The following is a 22,885-nucleotide window of genomic DNA, read 5'->3' on the forward strand; positions in this document are numbered from 1 at the left end:
TTACCATCACCACGGACTAAATGTGTGCCGCACACTGATGACAGAAGGATGACATCCGTGTTTCATCAGTGTGACACAAGCCGGCACCTGGGAAAAGCCGTACAGTTTGCCCTGTTCTCAGACGCAGAGTGCTGAAGGCAGCTCTCATAATTGTCACCTGCTCTCACTGCGATCAGCGAGAGCAGGCAACTCTGATGATAGTTGTAATCAGCTTCCGGCGTGTGTGTATATCGCTAACTACAACTGTTATTGTTTCCTGCTCTCCCTGCAATCAGCTAGAGCAGGCGACACTGATGATAGTTGTAGTCAGCAGCCGGTGTGTGTGTCTAGTGTGTATTAACTAAATAAAATAAAAAAAAACGGAGTAGGCTCCCTTGTAATTTTCATAACCAGCAGAGGGAAAACGACTGTTAATAATCTGGGAAAGGGGTTATTAGCCCTAAAGGTTCCCAGGCTATTAATAACAGCTCCCAGCTGTCTGTGTAGCCTCTGCCGGTTAGTTTACAGCGGGACCTCAGAAAAAAATGACATGGGGTTCTCCTATAAATTCTAACCAGCAAAGGATAAACAGACAGCTGTGGGCTGATATTAATGGCCAGGGAAGGGGCCATGGATATTGGCCCCCTCCCAGGCTAATGACATCTGCCCCCAGCGGCCTCAGAAATGGCACACCAATAAGATGCGCCAAATCTGGCGCTTAGCCTCGCTCTTCCCACTTGCCCTGGTGCTGTGGCAATTGGGGTATTAGGGTTGGGGTTGATGTCAGATGTTTTATGGACGCTGATATCATGCCCAGGGGCTAGTAATGGAGAGGTGTCTATGAGACACTCCCATTACTAACCCCATAGTAAAATGTAATACAGACAGACTGAAGTCCTTTATTTGAAATAAACACTCCCCACCCTATTTCCCCCATTTATTAGCTTGAAATTAAAAAAAAAAATATGGCTGAACGATGGTATGATGTGACCGCTCAGCCATCAATCCAAGAGAAACTGAGCTAAGCGTCAGAGCGCAGCTTCAGCAACCTGTGGTAATGTCATAGAGGTTACCGCAGGTCACAGGCAGCCGCATTCCCACGGTCAGCTTAGCGTGAGCAGGCGGACGAAGTGCGGTAACCTCCATGACGTCACCGCTAGCACCGTGAGAAATCTCTCACTGTGGTAGCGGTGATCGTATTGAGGTCACCGCAGTTCATCGGGCCGCTCACACTGTGCTGCCTGTGTGAACCGCAGCATGTGACCTGCGGTAAGCTCAATTACATCATCGCAGGTGACTGAAGCTGCGCTCTTATGCTCAGCTCAGTGTCTCCTGGATGCCAGGCTGAATGGTCGCATCATGCCAGATGCCAGGCATCCAGATGAAGCAGAGCTGGACTCATTGTGGGTCAAATGGATTATCGGTGAACAGATGAGGAACGTGATGTTTTATTTTTATTTTTTTAACACTAATAAATAGGTAAAAGAGGGTGGGGAGTGTTTCTTTCTAATAAATGACTCTGTGTGTTTATTTGAATTAAAGGACTTTTTCAGTGTGTGTTTTTATTACATTTGACTATGGGGTTAGTAATGGGGGCGTCTTATAGACGCCTCTCCCTTACTAACCCCTGGGCTTGATATCAGAGGCCATAAAACATCTGACCTCAACCCTAACACTATTACCCCACTTGCCACTGCACCAGAAAAAGTGGGAATAGCGAGGCTAAGCGCCAGATTTCGTGCATCTTATCAATGTGCTCATTCTGGGGTGGCTGAGGGCTGATGTTCTTAGCCTGGGAGGGGTGCCGTCCACAGCTTTCTGTTTAGCCATTGCTGGTTTGAAATTATAGGGGGACCATACGTCTTTTTTTTCTGGGGTCCATCCATAAAATAATCAGTAAAGGCCAAGCAAACAGCTGTGAGCTGTTATTAATAGCCTGGGAACCTTAAGGGATGTTGGCCCCTTTACCATTTTATTAACTTCAGCCCCCAGTGATCTTCTTTCCCTCTGCTGGTTATGAAAATTACGCTGGAGACCATGCCGTTTTTTTTATTTATTTATTTTAAAAAAACACAAAAAAACAACAAAACACTGATTATATAGCACACTGACATATTTCTATCTATGTATCTATCATCTTCCTCATCACTATCTATATCTGTCTTTGAACATATTTAATACCTAAAACTCTTTAATTTCTGTTCCGCGTTTCATTCCATACGTGTTACACTGACAGCACATAGACACACGGATGTCACACGGACATCACACCGATGTCACATATGTGCACACGGACCATGGATCACACAGGTGCTGCTTTTTTTATGTACAGGAATCACCAGGACATGTAAAGGGGCCTAACACAAAGAGCAGAGATCCAGAGATCTCAAAGTTAAAAAGTCGAATAAGATAATGCTAAGGAGAGCAACATAGGCTGCTTACACTGAGCTGGGATAACTATGGCAGATATATTCTGATAGGTTTCAGTGGCATGCCAGAACACATATAAGTGAGGTTATACTTTACAGCTCAACTCACATCTGGAAGATCTGTTGCCAAAATTTTTGTTGCCATTCATCTGAATAGTCCTAGCAAAAATTCTGTGCATACTGTGGGAAAACAAACATTCAGATGTATAGAGCAGATTTTTAAAACAGACATTTAGGACCAATGTTAGTCTATAGGGCCGTGCGCATGTCCTATTTTTTTTTTCCTCAGACAGAGTCTGTCCAAGGAAAAGACCTCTGCATGTCCGGGTTTGATCCAATATTCGGATCATACGTAGACATGCAGGTCAATAAGTAGTGGAAACCATCGGACTAAACTTGGATGACAGAACAGAGAAAATGGAGATTTTTTTTCTCCATCTTCTCATTTGAGAGAAACGGATCACACTATGCTCACAATGATCAGATTTTTATCGCAGTGTCATTTGCATATGTAGCACCCTGAGGATTCGGCTGCTACAGGGGTATTGCACCTCAACCCAGAGGTGTGATATTCCACTCCCGGGTAAGGAAGGAGTGTGGAACTGAGCTCAGATAGACTGCATGCACTACATACATCCCATTTCAGAGGAGCAGGCCGACGGTACTCCCACTTAGAAATGTGCAGGTACAACCGAGCCTGTTCCTGGCTGGAGTGGAAGGGGGGTGGTACATCCCATGTAGTGTAGGGGCAGATAGGGGGAGCAGTCTGGGTAGTGATAGGAGCTCATTGGGTGCTGGTCACCTGAGCTCACACATAGAGGGATATATAAGGAGGGCACCAACTTAGATCAGGGTCAGACGCTGAGAACAAGTCAGTTGGAGAGGAGAGAGAAGAAAACAGCAGCCCTGGAGAGAGAGAGAGGAGAAAGAAAGAGAAAGACCCAGAGGGGGACAGCAGAAGGGACCCAAGAACCCAAATTAGAGCACCGGGTGAGGAGTCAGCACAAGGGTACCGGAACCCAAGCTGGTGGGGGCAAAAACATCCCTAGCTAGAGACCGGAGGCTGTGGGCAGCATCTGCCACGGCCACCCACTACATCCACCCTGAAGGCATACCACATGGAGGGTCAGGGAACCTAAGGCCAAGGGTTGCCCAACAGAAGGCCCGAGGGAGCTGGACCTAGGTGGATCACTGGTGGGGACGGCTGAAGAAAGGACAGAGGGAGAGCTCAGGGCCACGCTCCGGACTTGTTTGGGGGTTGGCTGGATCCAGGACCTGGTGGACGCAGCACGGCTCGGGTGGTCACTAGCAGCTGGAGTGACCAGTACAACATCAGCAGTAAGTAAACTCCCTTAACTGCACAACCCGAGTCTGTCTTCATTGCCGGCTGCACCACACCACCACAACCCCCATCCTCTGCGCCTGTCCCCTCTGAGGCTATACCCCTCCCGTTGGGGGTTATCCCACCAAGCTGCACATCCACCATCAGCCTCAGCGGACCCTGCTGCAGCGGCGGCCACAGTGACCGCATCACAACGGGTGGCGTAGTCGACACAAAAGAACTTTAATAACATCTGTAGGACTGCCACATAACACTGAGCTTGACGCCCTGGGCACGGGACCGGGTCACAGCCGCTCGGAGACTACAACCCCCCATCTGATCCGGTGCCGGGTATTCCCCTCAAAAAGGAATATGTCCCAGGGGGCGCGTCAACTTTGGCGTAGTCGGCAGGATTACGTGCCCGCAACACCCGGGTACTGCGTGCCTGAAGAAAAGTGCAAGTTTACCTCAGAAAGAAGTCTCCCGCCGGTTCCGGAGGGTCCACGCCATCGGACTCCATCACCAGTCGTTTCCCGCCGATTGTCCGCCATTTCCAGCTTGTTCCCGCCATCTGCAGAGTTTCCCGCCACTGGGCGACGCTTCCCGCCAAAACCGCAGATTTCCCGCCTTGGAAGAGCAGCGGACGCCATTATGGGCGTGCCAAAGGAGGGCAAGAGGCCACCTCCCATCGTGGGCCAGGACAGAAAATGGCGCCAAAAGTGGAAACCGCCCCCACCAACAGAGACTGTGATGCTGGAGGTGTCTGTCAGCGTGAAAGAACTCCCCCTGGAGCTGACAGTCACCGAGTTGCCCCGGGACCGCCCTCGAAGTGGGAGGAGACGAAAGAGAAGAGAAAAGATGGGTGTCGCTTGGAGCAGTCTAGAGCGAGCGCACCCGGAGGCAGGAAGCCTGGAAAGGAGTAGCGGAGAAGCTTACCCGGATATGGAGAAAAAGCAGAACAGCACCGGCCCGCTGGCCAGGAGTCTGCTAGAGACCGAGGAAGGAGGGCAGAGCAGCACCGGCCCGCTGGCCAGGAGCCTGCCGGAAGCCGAGCAGAGCAGCACCGACCCGATGGTCAGGAGCCTGCTAGAGTCCACAACCCCGCTAGGTCTAGCGGAGATCCTAGCGCAGCTCCCCCGAGACCGGGAGTGTGCACAAACTGCCCTGGAGGGCCTCGCAAGGAGGATGGCCCGGGTACAGCGTGAGATACTGGCGGAGTGGAGCCGGGAGATGGCCCAGCAAGCAGAGACCAGTCAACGGAGCACGCTACCCTGGAAGAGGAAGCAGACCGCCTCTGAGGATGGCGCGGGAGGACCCAAGGCCGGAGACGGCGCCGAGGAGGGAGCCGAACGCATGGAGGCAGGTAAAGGGGACGCCTATACCCCAAGCCGTGACACCGCTTACCTGCCCCAGCTCCCCGTCGCAGAGCCCGAAAGTCCCCCTGCTGTGCCCGAAAACGCCATGTCACCGACGCAGACTAGGCCCCAACCGGAAGCCACCGCCGCGACCCCTGTGACGTCACACGCCTCGACCCCGAGCGTGACCAAGCAGGAAGTACCACCAGCCTGGTCGCAGGGCCTAGAATTCCCGGGCGCCGCAACACCAACAGCGCCCCCTACCTCTGCGGAGCCTCCGGCCTGGTCGCAAGGCCAGGTAGCCCAGGGTGCCGCCGTATTAACGGTGCCCTTCACCTTCCAGGTGCCCCAGGCCTGGCCGCAAGGCCCGGGCAACCCGGGCGCCACCACCACCGCGCCCATAAGACCAAGAGTGCCGCATCTGGGAGGAGCCAGAGGACCCGGACGGGTCTGAAGTTACCACCAGCTATAAGCAAAGAGCAGGAGGAAGACGCCGTTGAGTGCGGCAGAGCAGGTGCTGTAAATAGTTACCCAATCGGGGTATATAGGAACTGAAACTGGAACTGTTGCTGCTGCTAAAATAGTCCCCGTTGGGACCAGTGAACAGTTTAACCCGTGTGTCCCCTACCCAAACCAGGCTGAGGACTGTGAGCAGCCATCCCTTTCCCTTTACTTGGCCGGGGACTGAGAACGGCCAAATTCCCCTGTATATAGTTGCGCTTCCTAAAGCGCCCCCTACCGGTTTTATAGGAGAAACCATTTTTCTAGAAAGACTGTCGCACTTTTCCCGGACACACGTTGCACAGTGTCCGGAGGAGGAACCTGAAACCAGAGACGACGAGAATGTTTATATGAAAAAGTTTTATATATATATAATGTTTTACATGTTTTATATGTTGATATAAAAATTTTGTATGTTTTTGGTGTTTTATGTCTTACAGCCCGAGGACGTGCTGTGATTTACCAGGGGGGAATGTAGCACCCTGAGGATTCGGCTGCTACAGGGGTATTGCACCTCAACCCAGAGGTGTGATATTCCACTCCCGGGTAAGGAAGGAGTGTGGAACTGAGCTCAGATAGACTGCATGCACTACATACATCCCATTTCAGAGGAGCAGGCCGACGGTACTCCCACTTAGAAATGTGCAGGTACAACCGAGCCTGTTCCTGGCTGGAGTGGGAGGGGGGTGGTACATCCCATGTAGTGTAGGGGCAGATAGGGGGAGCAGTCTGGGTAGTGATAGGAGCTCATTGGGTGCTGGTCACCTGAGCTCACACATAGAGGGATATATAAGGAGGGCACCAACTTAGATCAGGGTCAGACGCTGAGAACAAGTCAGTTGGAGAGGAGAGAGAAGAAAACAGCAGCCCTGGAGAGAGAGAGAGGAGAAAGAAAGAGAAAGACCCAGAGGGGGACAGCAGAAGGGACCCAAGAACCCAAATTAGAGCACCGGGTGAGGAGTCAGCACAAGGGTACCGGAACCCAAGCTGGTGGGGGCAAAAACATCCCTAGCTAGAGACCGGAGGCTGTGGGCAGCATCTGCCACGGCCACCCACTACATCCACCCTGAAGGCATACCACATGGAGGGTCAGGGAACCTAAGGCCAAGGGTTGCCCAACAGAAGGCCCGAGGGAGCTGGACCTAGGTGGATCACTGGTGGGGACGGCTGAAGAAAGGACAGAGGGAGAGCTCAGGGCCACGCTCCGGACTTGTTTGGGGGTTGGCTGGATCCAGGACCTGGTGGACGCAGCACGGCTCGGGTGGTCACTAGCAGCTGGAGTGACCAGTACAACATCAGCAGTAAGTAAACTCCCTTAACTGCACAACCCGAGTCTGTCTTCATTGCCGGCTGCACCACACCACCACAACCCCCATCCTCTGCGCCTGTCCCCTCTGAGGCTATACCCCTCCCGTTGGGGGTTATCCCACCAAGCTGCACATCCACCATCAGCCTCAGCGGACCCTGCTGCAGCGGCGGCCACAGTGACCGCATCACAACGGGTGGCGTAGTCGACACAAAAGAACTTTAATAACATCTGTAGGACTGCCACATAACACTGAGCTTGACGCCCTGGGCACGGGACCGGGTCACAGCCGCTCGGAGACTACAACCCCCCATCTGATCCGGTGCCGGGTATTCCCCTCAAAAAGGAATATGTCCCAGGGGGCGCGTCACATAATTGACCCGATTCTCTCGGATGAGAGTATTTACGGTCTTCTGCACCTTTCCTTAGTTTTCCTTGGACTGCCATGCTATTAGCCACCTGAGTGCAAATGGCCCTGTTTTCTTGAATTGGGCTGTGCTTCAGTTCCCTGCATTGCAGGTTGTAGGGCTCCACTTTATATGAACAAACAGTGAAAGGTATGCAGTGGTATATCAGTGGTGCAGCCGCTTCATTCCCAGGTTTGGTGGGGGTTCCCAGCATCTAACACCGAATAATCGAAAGGTGATGAGAGATCCTAGCAATATGCCATAACAATTGAAGATGAGATTACACTTCAAATTTAATGGGGCTGTGCTGCAGGTATGATGCTATTTTTATATGAAGCAGCCATCTTTCTCATAATCCCTGATAACCCCTTTAAAGAAGACATTTAAGGAATAAATAAGAAAAACATAAGTGCATTTAGTGTTCATTCCCCATCCCCCACCCTACAGCTTAAGCTGCATTTACATTTAACAATAATCGTAAATGAGCATTCTTAAAAAACTAAAGATCATCATTCTTGGGGGTGCATCGTCCTGTGTAAACAGAACTCACACTGATGAGAACCATGGCAGCCTATGTGCACTAACTGATCTAGTGAAGTTCGTTCAGTGTGCATCCTTTACTGCTGCCTGCCTGTGTAAACAGGCTACCAAACGACTGCCGATCAGTAAAGGTGTTCCTATTGATGGTCGCATCCAGCTGCCAGTTGGTTCGTCTGAACGGAACCTGAGCCGGGTGTCCCGTCCAAATCGATAAGTCTTCAGTCAATATGTGTGACTGCAGACTTAGGAATCCCCCAAGCGCATGCACTGTGCGCTGCGGGGATTCACCGGTTTCTGAGTCGGGACCGAAGGGTATATATGCGTTATACATACTCCCGGCCAGAGCCCATCTAGTGGGCGTGGCCTCGCTCCATACACTTATATATACTGTACAAGTGTATGGAAGCGACACCGCGCCCACTGTATGAGTTGTCCATACCCCGGCCAGTGGGCGCGGTGTCGCTTCCATACACTTGTACAGTATATATAAGTGTATGGAGCGAGGCCACGCCCACTAGATGGGCTCTGGCCGGGAGTATGTATAACGTATATATACCCTCCGGTCCCGACTCAGAAACCGGTGAATCCTCACAGCGCACAGTGCATGCTATGGGGGGAGTCATAAGTCTGTAGTCACACAGAGTGCCTCAAGACTTATCGATTTCGACCTGACAAGCCCTTTAACACTATAAATGAGCATACAAAACTAACATTGAAAAATTACTGAGGTTAATTTTTGTCTGATTTTTTTTTTTTGCAGGTAATTCTGTCTGGTATTATAGGATTAACTACATGGAAAAAGCCCATGGTCCTTCTGGTAAGTAAAATATGCCACTGGCAGAATAAACTTCTGAGTAGGAATTAGTTCTTCAGATGCCCCTGTGGTAGATTTTACAAGAAGAAATTCACATTCACCAGCATAGCAAAACATTTTACTACTGAAAAGAAAAAAAATGCTTGGACTATACTTCTTTGGTGTACAGTATGCTTTGGAGGTGCATTGTTTCTATCTTTGCACATTTTAGAAGTATAACATCGCCAAAGGACTTTTTGGCCGTCTTTTCCTATTCAAACTTTTTTTCTAAAAGACTTTTTACTTTGACTAAAATTACCTCTTAGTGTATGTGGTATAATTTCTGCATTTTTTATGTGTATTTTATGCACTGTATTTAGTGCATGAAATAGGCAGCATTTTACAGTAGCAATAAAATCAATGAGATTTCTGATTTCTGCACACTGCTTTTTTTTTTCCACGTGTATTTGAAATCCTGATTAATTTTTGCCATAATGCATTGTTTCAACTTTTTTTCCAATGCTTTTAACCCTACTGGAAACAATGACAAACTGCAAAAATGCTAATAAAATACATCATAACCTTTGCACAGCATTTTTTAAGCAGATTTGCAGCATTTTTTAGTATAAAAACGCTTATTTTTACAGAGTAGGATGTGACATCAGAAATCACAAACAAAATAGAGATGAGTAAAAAGATAGGTGGTTCAACAGGAACGTGCATCGTAACTTTTTTTTAAAAATTTTATTGACCTATACAGTAGACAAAAACACACATGAAATCCACCTGGAAAAGTCCCAAAAAGCAATTGCAGCAAAAACTCATGTAAAACGCAACTAATTTATTCCTTTTTTTGTATGCAGATTTTTTTCCTGCCAATAGGGAAGGTATTGGGTGCAGGAAAAAACGCTGCAAAGATGCCATGTGTGAACATACCCTAAGGCTATGTACACACAGATGAGTTTTTGGAGCAGAAACTGAGCGGAAACTCACCAAATCCCAAAAGTTTTAAAAAAATGTGGAGTTACCAGTCAATTGCACTGAAAACTCAGCAAAAAGACTCAGTGATCAAATAGCTTTAAAGGGGTATACCCATCTCCAAGATCCTATCCCAATATGTAGTAGGTGTAATAATAATAATATTAGCAAATACCTTCAATTGGAAATGTAGTATAGTTCTTCGAATTCGCTATGTCTCTTTTCTCATGTACAGGTATTCCGGGACCTTAGGTATCCATGGTTACGACCACTGATATAGTGACAGTTAGTTAGCTAGTTGAAAGTCGTCGTAACCATGGATACCTAAGGTCCTGCAATGCCTGTACATGAGAAAAGGCATTACAACAAAAAGTAAGGTATAAATACTGATGATTGTTATAGACATTGAATAGATAATAATTTATAACTATCAGGCAAAAGGGAATATGAAAAAAGACAATGCAGCCCTTTTTAAATGCAATGCTATAAATACTACTAAACTTACTGAAGATATGCATCATTTAAAATAAATATAAGCAGGCGCAGACCCAGAATCTGTCAGTGGGATCAACCCTCCTAAGCTGTCTCTACGGGCATGTCGGTCATAGGAAGCTGAATAAAATGATGCCTTGATATCTGCGATCTGATGTCTTATTCCAGAGAAATCCACAATTTTTTATATGTAAATTAGATGATCAGGACTATGGGCCGGACATTGATCTGTATGACAATCTACCTCCAGGACCTATTTTAAATAAAAGGGGGAGTTACCAGTGTGATATGTGATGGCCGCTCTCTGCTCTCCTGATCTCACTGCGGAGCTGTGTGTGATGATACCTGACACATCTGCAGGTTCCTCTCAGCTTCAGCTTCCATCTCACTGGCAGACAGGGTTACAATATTGTTACAATACAACAGAGCTGTTAGAGCTGCAAAAAATGTGTTTGTAAGGAGACAAAGTTCAGTTCTACTCTACTGTTACTTGTCTCACACTGAAAACACCCTTTTTCATCTAATATAATCTCTGGAAGTAGATTCTCATGCAGATTAGTGTCCGGCCCATTGTCCTGAATAGCCCATCTATATTATATCCGGAGTTGTGTCCTTCTGTCCGAAACCTCTACAGATTGCGCATGTGCACTGCGCCTGCACAGTGTGGCCGGAGACAGAAGGACGCATCCAGACCGGGAGGAGGATGACGCAGGAAGAGGAGTGTGGAGATTGCGGTATGCGTAGGCGCTGACCGCATACCGTGATCTCCGGCGCCATAAGGACATACCGCGATCTCCGGTGAGGCTTGATGAGTGTGGCGCCAAAGTGCCTGTGCATAGCGCAATCTTCAGTATCATTTTGTTGAAGACAAATTCGCACACAATGTCTTCAACATAATGGCGCCGGATAGCATAGTATGCACACTTGCTGACTTCAGTGCCATTTTATTTAAAAATTTAATGCAGACGACGTGCTGCAGGGGAGAGGAGGAAAGGTGAGTAGGAGTGTTTGTGGATGGATGGATGAGCAGCATGGATGGATGGATGAGCAGCATGGATGGATGGATGAGCAGCATGGAGGATGGATGGGTGAGCAGCATGGATTGGTGAGCAGCATGGATTGGTGAGCAGCATGGATGGGTGAGCAGCATGGATGGGTGAGCAGCATGGATGGGTGAGCAGCATGGATGGATGGATGAGCAGCATGGATGGATGGATGAGCAGCATGGATGGATGGATGAGCAGCATGGATGGATGAATGAGCAGCATGCGTGGATGGATAAGCAGCATGGGTGGATGGATGAGCAGCATAGGTGGATGGATGGATGAGCAGCATGGGTGGATGGATGAGCAGCATGGATGGATGGATGAGCAGCATGGATGGATGAGCAGCATGGATGGATGGATGAGCAGCATGGATGATTGGATGAGCAGCATGGATGATTGGATGAGCAGCATGGATGATTGGATGAGCAGCATGGATGGATGGATGAGCAGCATTGATGGATGGATGAGCAGCATTGATGGATGGATGAGCAGCATGGATGGATGGATGAGCAGCATGGATGGATGGATGAGCAGCATTGATGGATGGATGAGCAGCATGGATGGATGGATGAGCAGCATGGATGGATGGATGAGCAGCATGGATGGATGGATGAGCAGCATGGATGATTGGATGAGCAGCATGGATGGATGAGCAGCATGGATGGATGAGCAGCATGGATGGATGGGTGGGTGGATGGATGGATGGATGAGCAGCATGGATGATTGGATGAGCATAATGGATGGATGAGCAGCATGGATGAGCAGCATGGATGATTGGATGAGTAGCATGGATGGATGGATGAGCAGCATGGATGGATGGATGAGCAGCATGGATGGATGGATGAGCAGCATGGATGGATGGATGGATGAGCAGCATGGATGGATGGATGAGCAGCATGGATGGATGGATGAGCAGCATGGATGATTGGTTGAGCAGCATGGATGATTGGATGAGCAGCATGGATGGATGGATGAGCAGCATGGATGGATGGATGAGCAGCATTGATGGATGGATGAGCAGCATTGATGGATGGATGAGCAGCATGGATGGATGGATGAGCAGCATTGATGGATGGATGAGCAGCATTGATGGATGGATGAGCAGCATGGATGGATGGATGAGCAGCATGGATGATTGGATGAGCAGCATGGATGATTGGATGAGCAGCATGGATGGATGGATGAGCAGCATGGATTGATGGATGAGCAGCATGGATTGATGGATGAGCAGCATGGATTGATGGATGAGCAGCATGGATGGATGGATGAGAAGCATGGATGGATGGATGAGCAGCATGGATGGATGGATGAGCAGCATGGATGGATGGATGAGCAGCATGGATGGATGAGCAGCATGGATGGATGGATGAGCAGCATGGATGGATGGATGAGCAGCATGGATGATTGGATGAGCAGCATGGATGATTGGATGAGCAGCATGGATGATTGGATGAGCAGCATGGATGGATGAGCAGCATGGATGATTGGATGAGCAGTATGGATGGATAGATGAGCTGCATAGATGATAGATGGATGGATAAGCAGGATGGATGGATGGATGAGCAGCATGGATGATAGATGGATGGAGCAGCAGCACAGGCAGGATGGGGTACCAGGATGGGGGAGCATATACCAGGCTGGGGGACTCATCCATCCAGCCCTAATGCTGAGGGAGTGTCAGTCAGGGCTGGAGGCGGTTACAGCAGACACTCTGTATTCTCAGAGCAATGACTGAAACGGCACCGCCCCCGAAACCATGACTGAAACCGAATGCTGGCGGGGAGAATAAAGTTCACTTTGTCCCCGCTACATTCAGCTGCGTGCAGGCTCCGGGCAGCTGAATAACGCTATTAACCTGCAGATTATAAAAAATCCACAGCTTATCCGTTCTGCATAAATATACCATTCAAGGAGATTTACTAACATCTGGAATAAAATTTAGGCCACGTTCACACGTTGAATATTTGGTGAGTTTTTTACCTCAGTATTTGTAAGTCAAAACCAGGAGTGGAACAATCTGAGGAAAAGTATAATAGAAACACGTCACCACTTCTGTATTTATTACCCACTCCTGGTTTTGGCTTACAAATACTGATGTAAAATACTGACCGTGTGAATGTGGCCTCACATAAAATCTATAGCAGAGGTATTCACTGCAATAAAACATAGGGTTTGTTCACATGTTGCGATTTTCCCGCATTTTTTCAAGCATGTTTTTCAAGGGTAAAAAACTCTGTAGGTTACCGTACCAGCAAAATGAATGAGACTTCGTAAATTTCATTCACATGCTTTTTATTTTTTCCTTGTGGATTTTAACTATTCATGTGTTTTCTAATCTCAGAAAGTCAATTTTTTCAGCGTTTTTGCAGCGTTTTTCGCCCATTCAAATGAAATAAGAAGAAAAAACAACGCAAAAACGCAGTGAAAATACATATAAAATGCATCAAAAACATGCCAGAATAAGGCTCTTAGGCCACAGCCTCACTATCAGTATTTGGTCAGTATTCGGTCAGTATTTTTTCTCAGGAGTGGGAGCCAAAACCAGGTGAGGAACAATCAGAGAAAAGGTATAATAGAAACAAGTCACCAATTCTGCATTTATCACCCACTCCTGAGAAAAAATACTGACGGAATACTAATAGTGGGGCCTCGGCCATTAGAGTAAGTAAGGTAAATTACTGTATCATTTTTTGTTAAATTGTTACTAAATAAAATAAAAAAATAACAATTGTTTAGAATAATATTTCCCCATTAATACAAAGTTCGTACAAAGTACAAATATCTTATAAAATATTCATATTAAGGATATACAGAATCATTCATATATATCAATACCTGATACAAATGTTTTAGATAATTCCTATTACCATAATGTAAGAAAGACAATATTGGACTCTTCACTCACTGATATGCTGCACACCTCAGAGTATACCCACATCTATCCTGCAATCTCAGACCCCTGAAAATAATATGCATTAGGGATTCTGAACTTTGTTAAAGGGGTATTCCCATCTCCAAAATCCTATCTCAATATGTAGTAGGTGTAATACTAATAATTTTATCAAATACCTCCAATTAGAAATATAGTATAGTTTTTCAGATTCGCTATGTCTCTTTCCTCTTGTGCAGGCATTGCAGGACCTTAGGTATCCATGGTTACGACCACTAGCAACTAGCTAACTAACTGTCACTATATTAGTGGTCGTGACCATGGATACCTAAGGTCCTGCAATGCCTGCACATGAGCAAAGAGACACAGCGAATCAAAAATACTATACTACATTTCTAATTGAAGGTATTTGCTAATATTACACCTACTACATTTTGTGATAGGATCTTGGAGATGGGAATACCCCATTAAAGCTATTTGATCACTGAGCCTTTTTGCTGAGTTTTCAGTGCAGAAATTGACTAGTAACTCCACATTTTTTTAAAAACTTTTAGGATTTGGTGAGTTTCTGCTCCAAAAACTCCTCTGTGTGCACATAGCCTTCTACATACATGTTTTTAAGAAATATTGTTCTAATTTACTGAGTATTAACATGAAAATTAATAAATATATGTACAGAAAAACAAAAGGAAGACTGCACTCCCAATAAGGACGCCATGCATATGTGCTCTATCCCAGAGGGGAGTCTCAGTTGGAGTTAATTCATTTCACATAGCAATCCGTATAAAAAGAGACCGCACCTGATTGCTGCTCAGCAAGTGCGCTGACAATAAGCAATATAGTCTTACTGTGACCATGCCACAAAGAATAATGCAAAATGTCAAGCTTACCAATAAAGGCCATTCATTAAAGCTTTAAAGCAACATGTGCTAAAAAGAATGGGCACCACAATTAGTAAATAATTAAAAGTGCTCCATTGTCTAGAAAAACATAATCATATAATTATGGATTAAGGTGACATAACAATAAATATATAGATGAACACTATTAAGATGTACCAAATCAGACCCATACGTGGTGAAGACTAAGAATGGCCCTAAAAAGTATATGTTCACAACTTTAGGGCCAGGCCTGTGGGATCTATGCTTCATCACACATTTACACACGTGGTCAAAATTGTTGGTACCCCTCGTTTAATGAAAGAAAAACCCACAATGGTCACAGAAATAACTTGAATCTGACAAAAGTAATAAATTAAAAATCTATGAAAATGAACAAATGAAAGTCAGACATTGCTTTTCAACCCTGCTTCCATAGATTTTTTTTTGCAAATTAAACTCATAAAATAGGCCTGGACAGAAATGATGGTATTCTTAACTTAATAACTTGCAGTTCCATCTTTGTTAAATTTTTGTATCCCTTTTGCGAAAGAATTCCAACTGATATGTAAAGCTTTGCTGATCTTCTTGTAGATTTCACTTGTCTTGTGTAAAGAATTTTTTTCTTTCCCAGGTTTTGTGTCATTTCTCATCCATGTGGTGCCATTGCTGACTGGATGAAATGGGAAGGGGTTTTCTTTGTTAAGTAACGCCCTTTTACAGGCAATAGTCTGCTGGACACCTATTTAATGAATAACTAGACTTATCTTTGCTCCCAAGACTTTCATTCGGGTCTATTAGTTTTTGGGAGCCATATTATCAATTTCAAAACTCTTTGTTCTTTTGTGTTTATTATGCTGAAGATACTTCTTAATAGTATTACCTGTATGTTTGGGTTCATTGTCCTGCTCCAGAATGAATTTGGAGATAAACAGACACCTCCCTGATAGCACTGCATGATGGATACACTGAAGAGCAAAAGGGTAACAATGTTTTGAACTTTTGACTTTCAGGTTCCATATCTCACCATCCACTACTGCTAAGAATGTGAGACTGCCATCGTTTTATAGACAATCTTCTTGGCTATCTCAAACATAAATTTGACTTGCAACTATTTTGCATATGATTAGATATGCAGATTCTTGTCAAGTCAAGAATTATTACCCTTTTGCTCGTCAGTGTAACTATTTGTCTGTATTTTTCAGCACCGAGGACACCAATAATTGTAACTAAATGTCCAACACCATTTGCTGAAATACAGCCCCAAGCTTGCAAGGAACCTCCACAAATGCTTCACTGTTGCCTGAAGACACTCATTATTGTACCGCTGTCCAGCCCTTTGTAAAAAAAAAAAAAAAGTGCCTTCTAGCTATTTTCTAATATACTTGCTTTAAAAATTCCCTATTGTTTCTTAATGCTGTCCCTGCTTTGTCTCTGAGTCTCCCTTGTGCAGTGTCTCCCCCGTGCACAGTCTCCCCCTGTGCCCTGTGTGATGAGCGCGGCGTCCGGTCTGTTGTCTACTTAGCTGAATAGCAACAAGCCGGCAACAGAACGTTGTCACTATACCTGGCATGCAGGAGGACTAGTGCTCCCCCGCAAGTGACGTCACTGGTCTCTGCCGAGAATAGTGACTCCGCTCTGCTGCCGGCTTATTACTATTCAGCTAATCAGACAACAGACCAGACGCCGTGCTCATCGCACAGGGCACTGGGGAAGACATTGCACAATAGACACACTCGGGGACAGAGCAGGGACCATTCCTTGAAACAAGCGTCTCTGATGATGCTTTGTTTCAGGGAGGGGGCAGTGGCGGCTGTGACAATGACCGTAGACTCTGCCTCTAATGATACTTTGTTTGAGTATCCCTGCATGCACTGGTGATACTCAAATGAATGGTCTTCAGACAGAAAGTAGAGAAAAAATATATAAAAGCAGTTAGACAGTATAGTTAGGGAATGGTAAGGAATTTTTAATGCAAGTGCATTAAAAATAGCTTAGAATTCTGGAACTAAATAGATAGGGAAAAATGTTTTGCCTTCGGACCACCCCTTTAAGTAACATGTCTTTGTTTCCAACTCCATTACTTTTTTGTCAGATGTCTCCAAACAGTACATTGATGTATCTGGGTCCCACTGGTAGGTGCCATAGAAGCATAGAAAGGTAAAGTTGGGAGGACTTCCAGGGTCATCTGGTCCATCCCCCTGCTCAATGCAGGATTCACTAAATTATCTCAGACAGCCTCTGTTTGAAGACTTCCATTGAAGGAGAACTCACAACCTCTCGTGGCAGCCTGTTCCACTCATTGATCACCCTCACTGTCAAAAAGATTTTTATGATATCTAATCTGTATAGTCTCCCATTCAGTGTCATCCCATTGCTTCTAGTATTTCTTTGTGTAAAGGAGAATAAAGCTGATCCCTCTACAGTGTGACAGCCCTTGAGATATTTGGGGACAGCTATTAAGTCTCCTCTCAGTCTTCTATTTTGCAAGCTAAACATTCGTAAATCCTCTAACCATTCCTCATAGGACATTGTTTGCAGAGCGGTCACCATTCTGGTCTCTCTTCTCTGAACTTTCTCTAGTTTCGTCATGTCTTTTGTAAAATGTGGTGCCCAGAACTGGACACAGTATTCCAGATGAGGTCTGACCAAAGAGGAGTAGAGGGGGATAATTACTTCATGTGATCTAGACTGTATGCTTCGGTTAATACATCCCAGAATTGTATTTGCCTTTTTTGCTGCTGCATCACACTGTTGACTCATGTTCAGTCTATGATCTATTAGTATACCCAAGTCTTTTTAACACGTGCTGTTGCTCATCCCTATTTCTCCCATTATGTATATGCTTTTTTATTTTTTTTGTCCAGATGTAGAACTTTGTTTTTCTCCCTGTTAAAAATCATTCTGTTAGTTGCTGCCCACAGTTCCAGTTTTTTTAGATCTTTTTGAATCCCCTCTCTCTCTGCTCTTGTATTAGCTATCCCTCCTAGCTTTGTGTCATCAGCAAATTTAATTAGTTTACCCTCAGTTCCTTCATCTAAATCATTGATAAAGATGTTTAACAACACAGGGCCCAGGACAGAGTTTTGTGGTACCCCACTTGAGACATTCTTCCAAGTGGATGGGCAACCATTTATGACCATTCTTTGGGTCCAATCACTAAGCCAGTTATGAATCCACCTAACAGTTGCCTTGTCCATTCCATAGTTGGTCATTTTTTCAATACTTTGTCAAATGCTTTGCTGAAGTCAATGTCTGAGCTGATAACACTTCTGGGCATCTTTTGATTTAAGCATGATGTGTCTTCCATCTACTATACAAGTTTCCTTGGTGTCTATGGCCCATTTCGTGGTTCTTTTTCAAAAGAGTTCGAACAGCACAGTTTGAAACCAAAGTCTGCTTTGACATCTTTGCATTAGAGAGCCCTTGCTGATGCAGTATATCTTGTGCCTTGTTGCTATACTCAGTCTTTCTTTTTGGAAAATTGAGGGTTTTGAATTATGTAGCTAATATTGCACATGTAAAAAATGTATGATGAGTAGTGTTGAGCGATACCTTCCGATATCAGGAAATATCGTATCGGATTGGATCGGGCCGATACCCAAAAAGTATCGGATATCGCCGATTCCGATACCGGAAACCAATGCAAGTCTATGGGACACAAATATCGGAATGAAAATAAACCCTTTCTTTCCTTGTAGGTTAATTCTACATGAAGGAAAACAACTAAGAATAATGTAGAATGACATGAAAAGCCGGCAATTCATCAGCGGCATACACCGGTACCCGACAATTTACAACAGAAAGAATAGAGCTTCACACATAGATTAGATAGATAGAAACATGTCAGTCACATATATATGAAGTACAGTGACAGTGTTGCTTACTGTACTTGTCATTTAGTGTAAAGGATTTATTAAAAAAAATATTAGTGTTTTCGTGCACCGTCTCTTTAAAAAAGCCGGCCGGCAATTCAGCATCTGTACCCGACAATTTATAACAGACAGAATAGAGCTTCACACATAGATTAGATAGATAGAAACATGTCAGCCACATATATAAGAAGTACAGTGACAGTGTTGATTACTGTACTTGTCATTTAGTGTTAAAATAAAGGATTTATTTAAAAAAAAATTGGCGTGGGGTTCCCCTTAATTTTAGGCTCTAGCGGAGGTTAAGCAGACAGCTGGGGCAAATGTTTGAAGCCTGGGAAGGGGGTAATACCCACGGAGCTTCCCAGGCTACTAATATCAGCCCCCAGCTGAATACCTAGCCTTTACTAGCTATTAAAATGGGGGAACCCCCCCCAAAAAATAACGTGGGGTCCCCCCTAATTTAATAGCTAGCACAGGCTAGGCAGACAGCTGGGGGCTGATATTAATAGCCCAGGAAGGGTGCCATGAATATTGGCCCCCTCCCAGGCTAGAAACACTAGCCGTCAGCCGCCCCAGAAATGGCGCATCCATAGGATGCGCCAATTCTGGCACTTAGCCTCGCTCTTCCACGCTGCCCTGGTGCGGTGGCAGGGGGTAATAGGGTTGGGGTTGATGTCAGCTTATAATGCCAGCTGACATCAAGCCCAGGTTAGTAATGGAGAGGCGTCTATAAGACACCCCCATTACTAACCCCATAGTCAAAGTTAAAAGAAAACACAAACACCCAGAATAAAGTCCTTTAATTGAAATAAAGACACAATTCTTTATTGTTCTAAATTAAACCATACTTACCATCACGCCCATTCCAGCTGAAGCCAACGATCTCCTGCAATAAAAGTAAAATAATAAAGCAACCTCATCCTTACCTTTCCATGGTTCCCACGACAGCTTCAGCTCTGCTACATCGAGATGACAGGCTGGACCGCAGCAGAACGCTGCCATCCAGCCTGTCATCCCGCAGACACTGAGAAGCGCAGGCATGCTTGCGCTCCTCAGTGTCTCTCTGTGACGTCATCCAGATGAGCCGAGTTCATGTCCAATGAACTCAGCTCACCTCATGCACGTCACTGACAGCGTGGGAAAATTCTCCTGCACTCAGCGCTTCAGCGTGAGAATTCTCCCACGCTGTCAGTGACATACATGAGGTGAGGTCATGTCCAATGAACTCAGCTCACCTCATGCACGTCACTGACAGCGTGGGAAAATTCTCACGCTGAAGCGCTGAGTGCAGGAGAATTTTCCCACGCTGTCAGTGACGTACATGAGGTGAGCTGAGTTCATTGGACATGACCTCGGCTCATCTGGATGCCGTCACAGCCAGACACTGAGGAGTGGAAGTATGCCTGCGCTTCTCAGTGTCTGCGGGATGACAGGATGGATGGCAGCGTTCTGCTGCGGTCCAGCCTGTCATCTCGATGTAGCAGAGCTGAAGCTGTCGTGGGAGCCATGGAAAGGTAAGGATGATGTTGCTTTATTATTTTACTTTTATTGCAGGAGATCGTTGGCTTCAGCTGGAATGGGCGTGATGGTAAGTATGGTTTAATTTAGAACAATAAAGAATTGTGTGTTTATTTCAATTAAAGGACTTTTTTCTGGGTGTTGTGTTTTTTTAAATACTTTACTAGAAATTCATGGTGGTCATGTCTAATATTAGCGTGACCCCATGAATTTCGGGCTTAGGGCCAGCTGATAATGCCAAGCTGGCCTTAACCCCTTTATTACCCAGTGAGCCACCGCACCAGGGCCCTGGATGAGTTGGGTACAGCGCCAGAAGATGGCGCTTCTATGAACGCGTCATTTTCTGGGGCGGCTGCGGACTGCAATTTGCAGCGGGGGTGGCCCAGAAAGCTTGGGTCTCCCTGCGCTGCGGATTCCAGCCCCCAGCTGCCTAGTTGTATCTGGCTGGGCACAAAAATAGGGCGAAGCCCCACGCATTTTTTTTTTAAATTATTTCATGAAATTCATGGAATAATTAAGAAAAAAAGGGCTTCCCTATATTGTTGTGTCCAACCAGGTACAAATAGGCAGCTGGTGGTTGGGGGCAGCCCATTCCTGCCTGCTGTACCTGGCTGGACACAAATATAGTGCGAAGCCCCACGTCAATTTTTTTTTAATTATTTCATGAAATAATTTTTTTAAAAAAGGGCTTCCCTATATTGTTGTGTCCGGCCAGGTACAAATAGGCAGCTGGTGGTTGGGGGCAGCCCGTTCCTGCCTGCTGTACCTGGCTGGACACAAATATAGTGCGAAGCCCCACGTCAATTTTTTTTAAATCATTTCAGGAAATTCATGAAATAATTTAAAAAAATTGATGTGGGGCTTCGCCCTATATTTGTGTCCAGTCAGGTACAGCAGGCAGGAACGGGCTGCCCCCAACCACCAGCTGCCTATTTGTACCTAGCCGGACACAACAATATAGGGAAGCCCTTTTTTTCTTAATTATTCCATGAATTTCATGAATTTAAAAAAAAAAAACGTGGAGCTTCGCCCTATTTTTGTGTCCAGCCAGGTACAACTAGGCAGCTGGGGGCTGGAATCTGCAGCGCAGGGAGGCCCAAGCTTTCTGGGCCCCACCCGCTGCAAATTGCAGTCCGCAGCCGCCCCAGAAAATGGCGCGTTCATAGAAGCGCCATCTTCTGGCGCTGTACCCAACTCATCCAGGGCCCTGGTGCGGTGGCTCACTGGGTAATAAAGGAGTTAAGGCCAGCTTGGCATTATCAGCTGGCCCTAAGCCCGAAATTCATGGGGTCACGCCAATATTAGACATGACCACCATGAATTTCTAGTAAAGTATTTAAAAAAAACACAAACACCCAGAAAAAAGTCCTTTAATTGAAATAAACACACAATTCTTTATTGTTCTAAATTAAACCATACTTACCATCATGCCCATTCCAGCTGAAGCCAACGATCTCCTGCAATAAAAGAAAAATAATAAAGCAACCTCATCCTTACCTTTCCATGGCTCCCACGACGGCTCCAGCTCTGCTACATCGAGATGACAGGCTGGACCGCAGCAGAACGCTGCCATCCAGCCTGTCATCCCGCAGACACTGAGAAGCGCAGGCATACTTCCACTCCTCAGTGTCTGGCTGTGACGGCATCCAGATGAGCCGACAATGAACTCGGCTCACCTCATGTACGTCACTGACAGCGTGGGAGAATTCTCCTGCACTCAGCGCTTCAGCGTGAGAATTTTCCCACGCTGTCAGTGACGTGCATGAGGTGAGGTCATGTCCAATGAACTCGGCGCACCTCATGCACGTCACTGAGAGCGTGGGAGAATTCTCACGCTGAAGCGCTGAGTGCAGGAGAATTTTCCCACGCTGTCAGTGACGTGCATGAGGTGAGCTGAGTTCATTGGACATGACCTCGGCTCATCTGGATGACGTCACAGAGAGACACTGAGGAGCGCAAGCATGCCTGCGCTTCTCAGTGTCCGCGGGATGACAGGCTGGATGGCAGCGTTCTGCTGCGGTCCAGCCTGTCATCTCGATGTAGCAGAGCTGAAGCTGTCCTGGGAACCATGGAAAGGTAAGGATGAGGTTGCTTTATTATTTTACTTTTATTGCAGGAGATCGTTGGCTTCAGCTGGAATGGGCGTGGCGGTAAGTATGGTTTAATTTAGAACAATAAAGAATTGTGTCTTTATTTCAATTAAAGGACTTTTTTCTGGGTGTTTGTGTTTTTTTTAAATACTTTACTAGAAATTCATGGCGGTCATGTCTAATATTGGCGTGACCCCATGAATTTCGGGCTTAGGGCCAGCTGATAATGCCAAGCTGGCCTTAACCCCTTTATTACCCAGTGAGCCACCGCACCAGGGCCCTGGATGAGTTGGGTACAGCGCCAGAAGATGGCGCTTCTATGAACGCGCCATTTTCCGGGGCGGCTGCGGACTGCAATTTGCAGCGGGTGGGGCCCAGAAAGCTTGGGTCTCCCTGCGCTGCAGATTCCAGCCCCCAGCTGCCTAGTTGTACCTGGCTGGACACAAAAATAGGGCGAAGCGCCACACATTTTTTTTTTTAATTATTT

General features: G+C 46.1%; 1 protein-coding gene across 3 annotated transcripts in view; it reads left to right on the forward strand.

Moving 5' to 3' along the window:
- Positions 1 to 22,885, forward strand: part of ENTREP1 (endosomal transmembrane epsin interactor 1) — a 159,252-nt gene that overhangs the window by 34,500 nt on the left and 101,867 nt on the right. For all 3 annotated transcript variants that reach the window (XM_073669966.1, XM_073669938.1, XM_073669997.1), the window contains exon 2: positions 8,599 to 8,655. In XM_073669966.1, coding sequence (XP_073526067.1) covers positions 8,599 to 8,655 — 57 coding nt within the window. The remainder of the gene's footprint in view (positions 1 to 8,598; positions 8,656 to 22,885) is intronic.

This window comes from Phyllobates terribilis, unplaced genomic scaffold (genome assembly GCF_046119375.1).
Source record: "Phyllobates terribilis strain yellow unplaced genomic scaffold, ASM4611937v1 Scaffold_1__5_contigs__length_1240528914, whole genome shotgun sequence".
NCBI classification, from domain to species: domain Eukaryota; kingdom Metazoa; phylum Chordata; class Amphibia; order Anura; family Dendrobatidae; genus Phyllobates; species Phyllobates terribilis.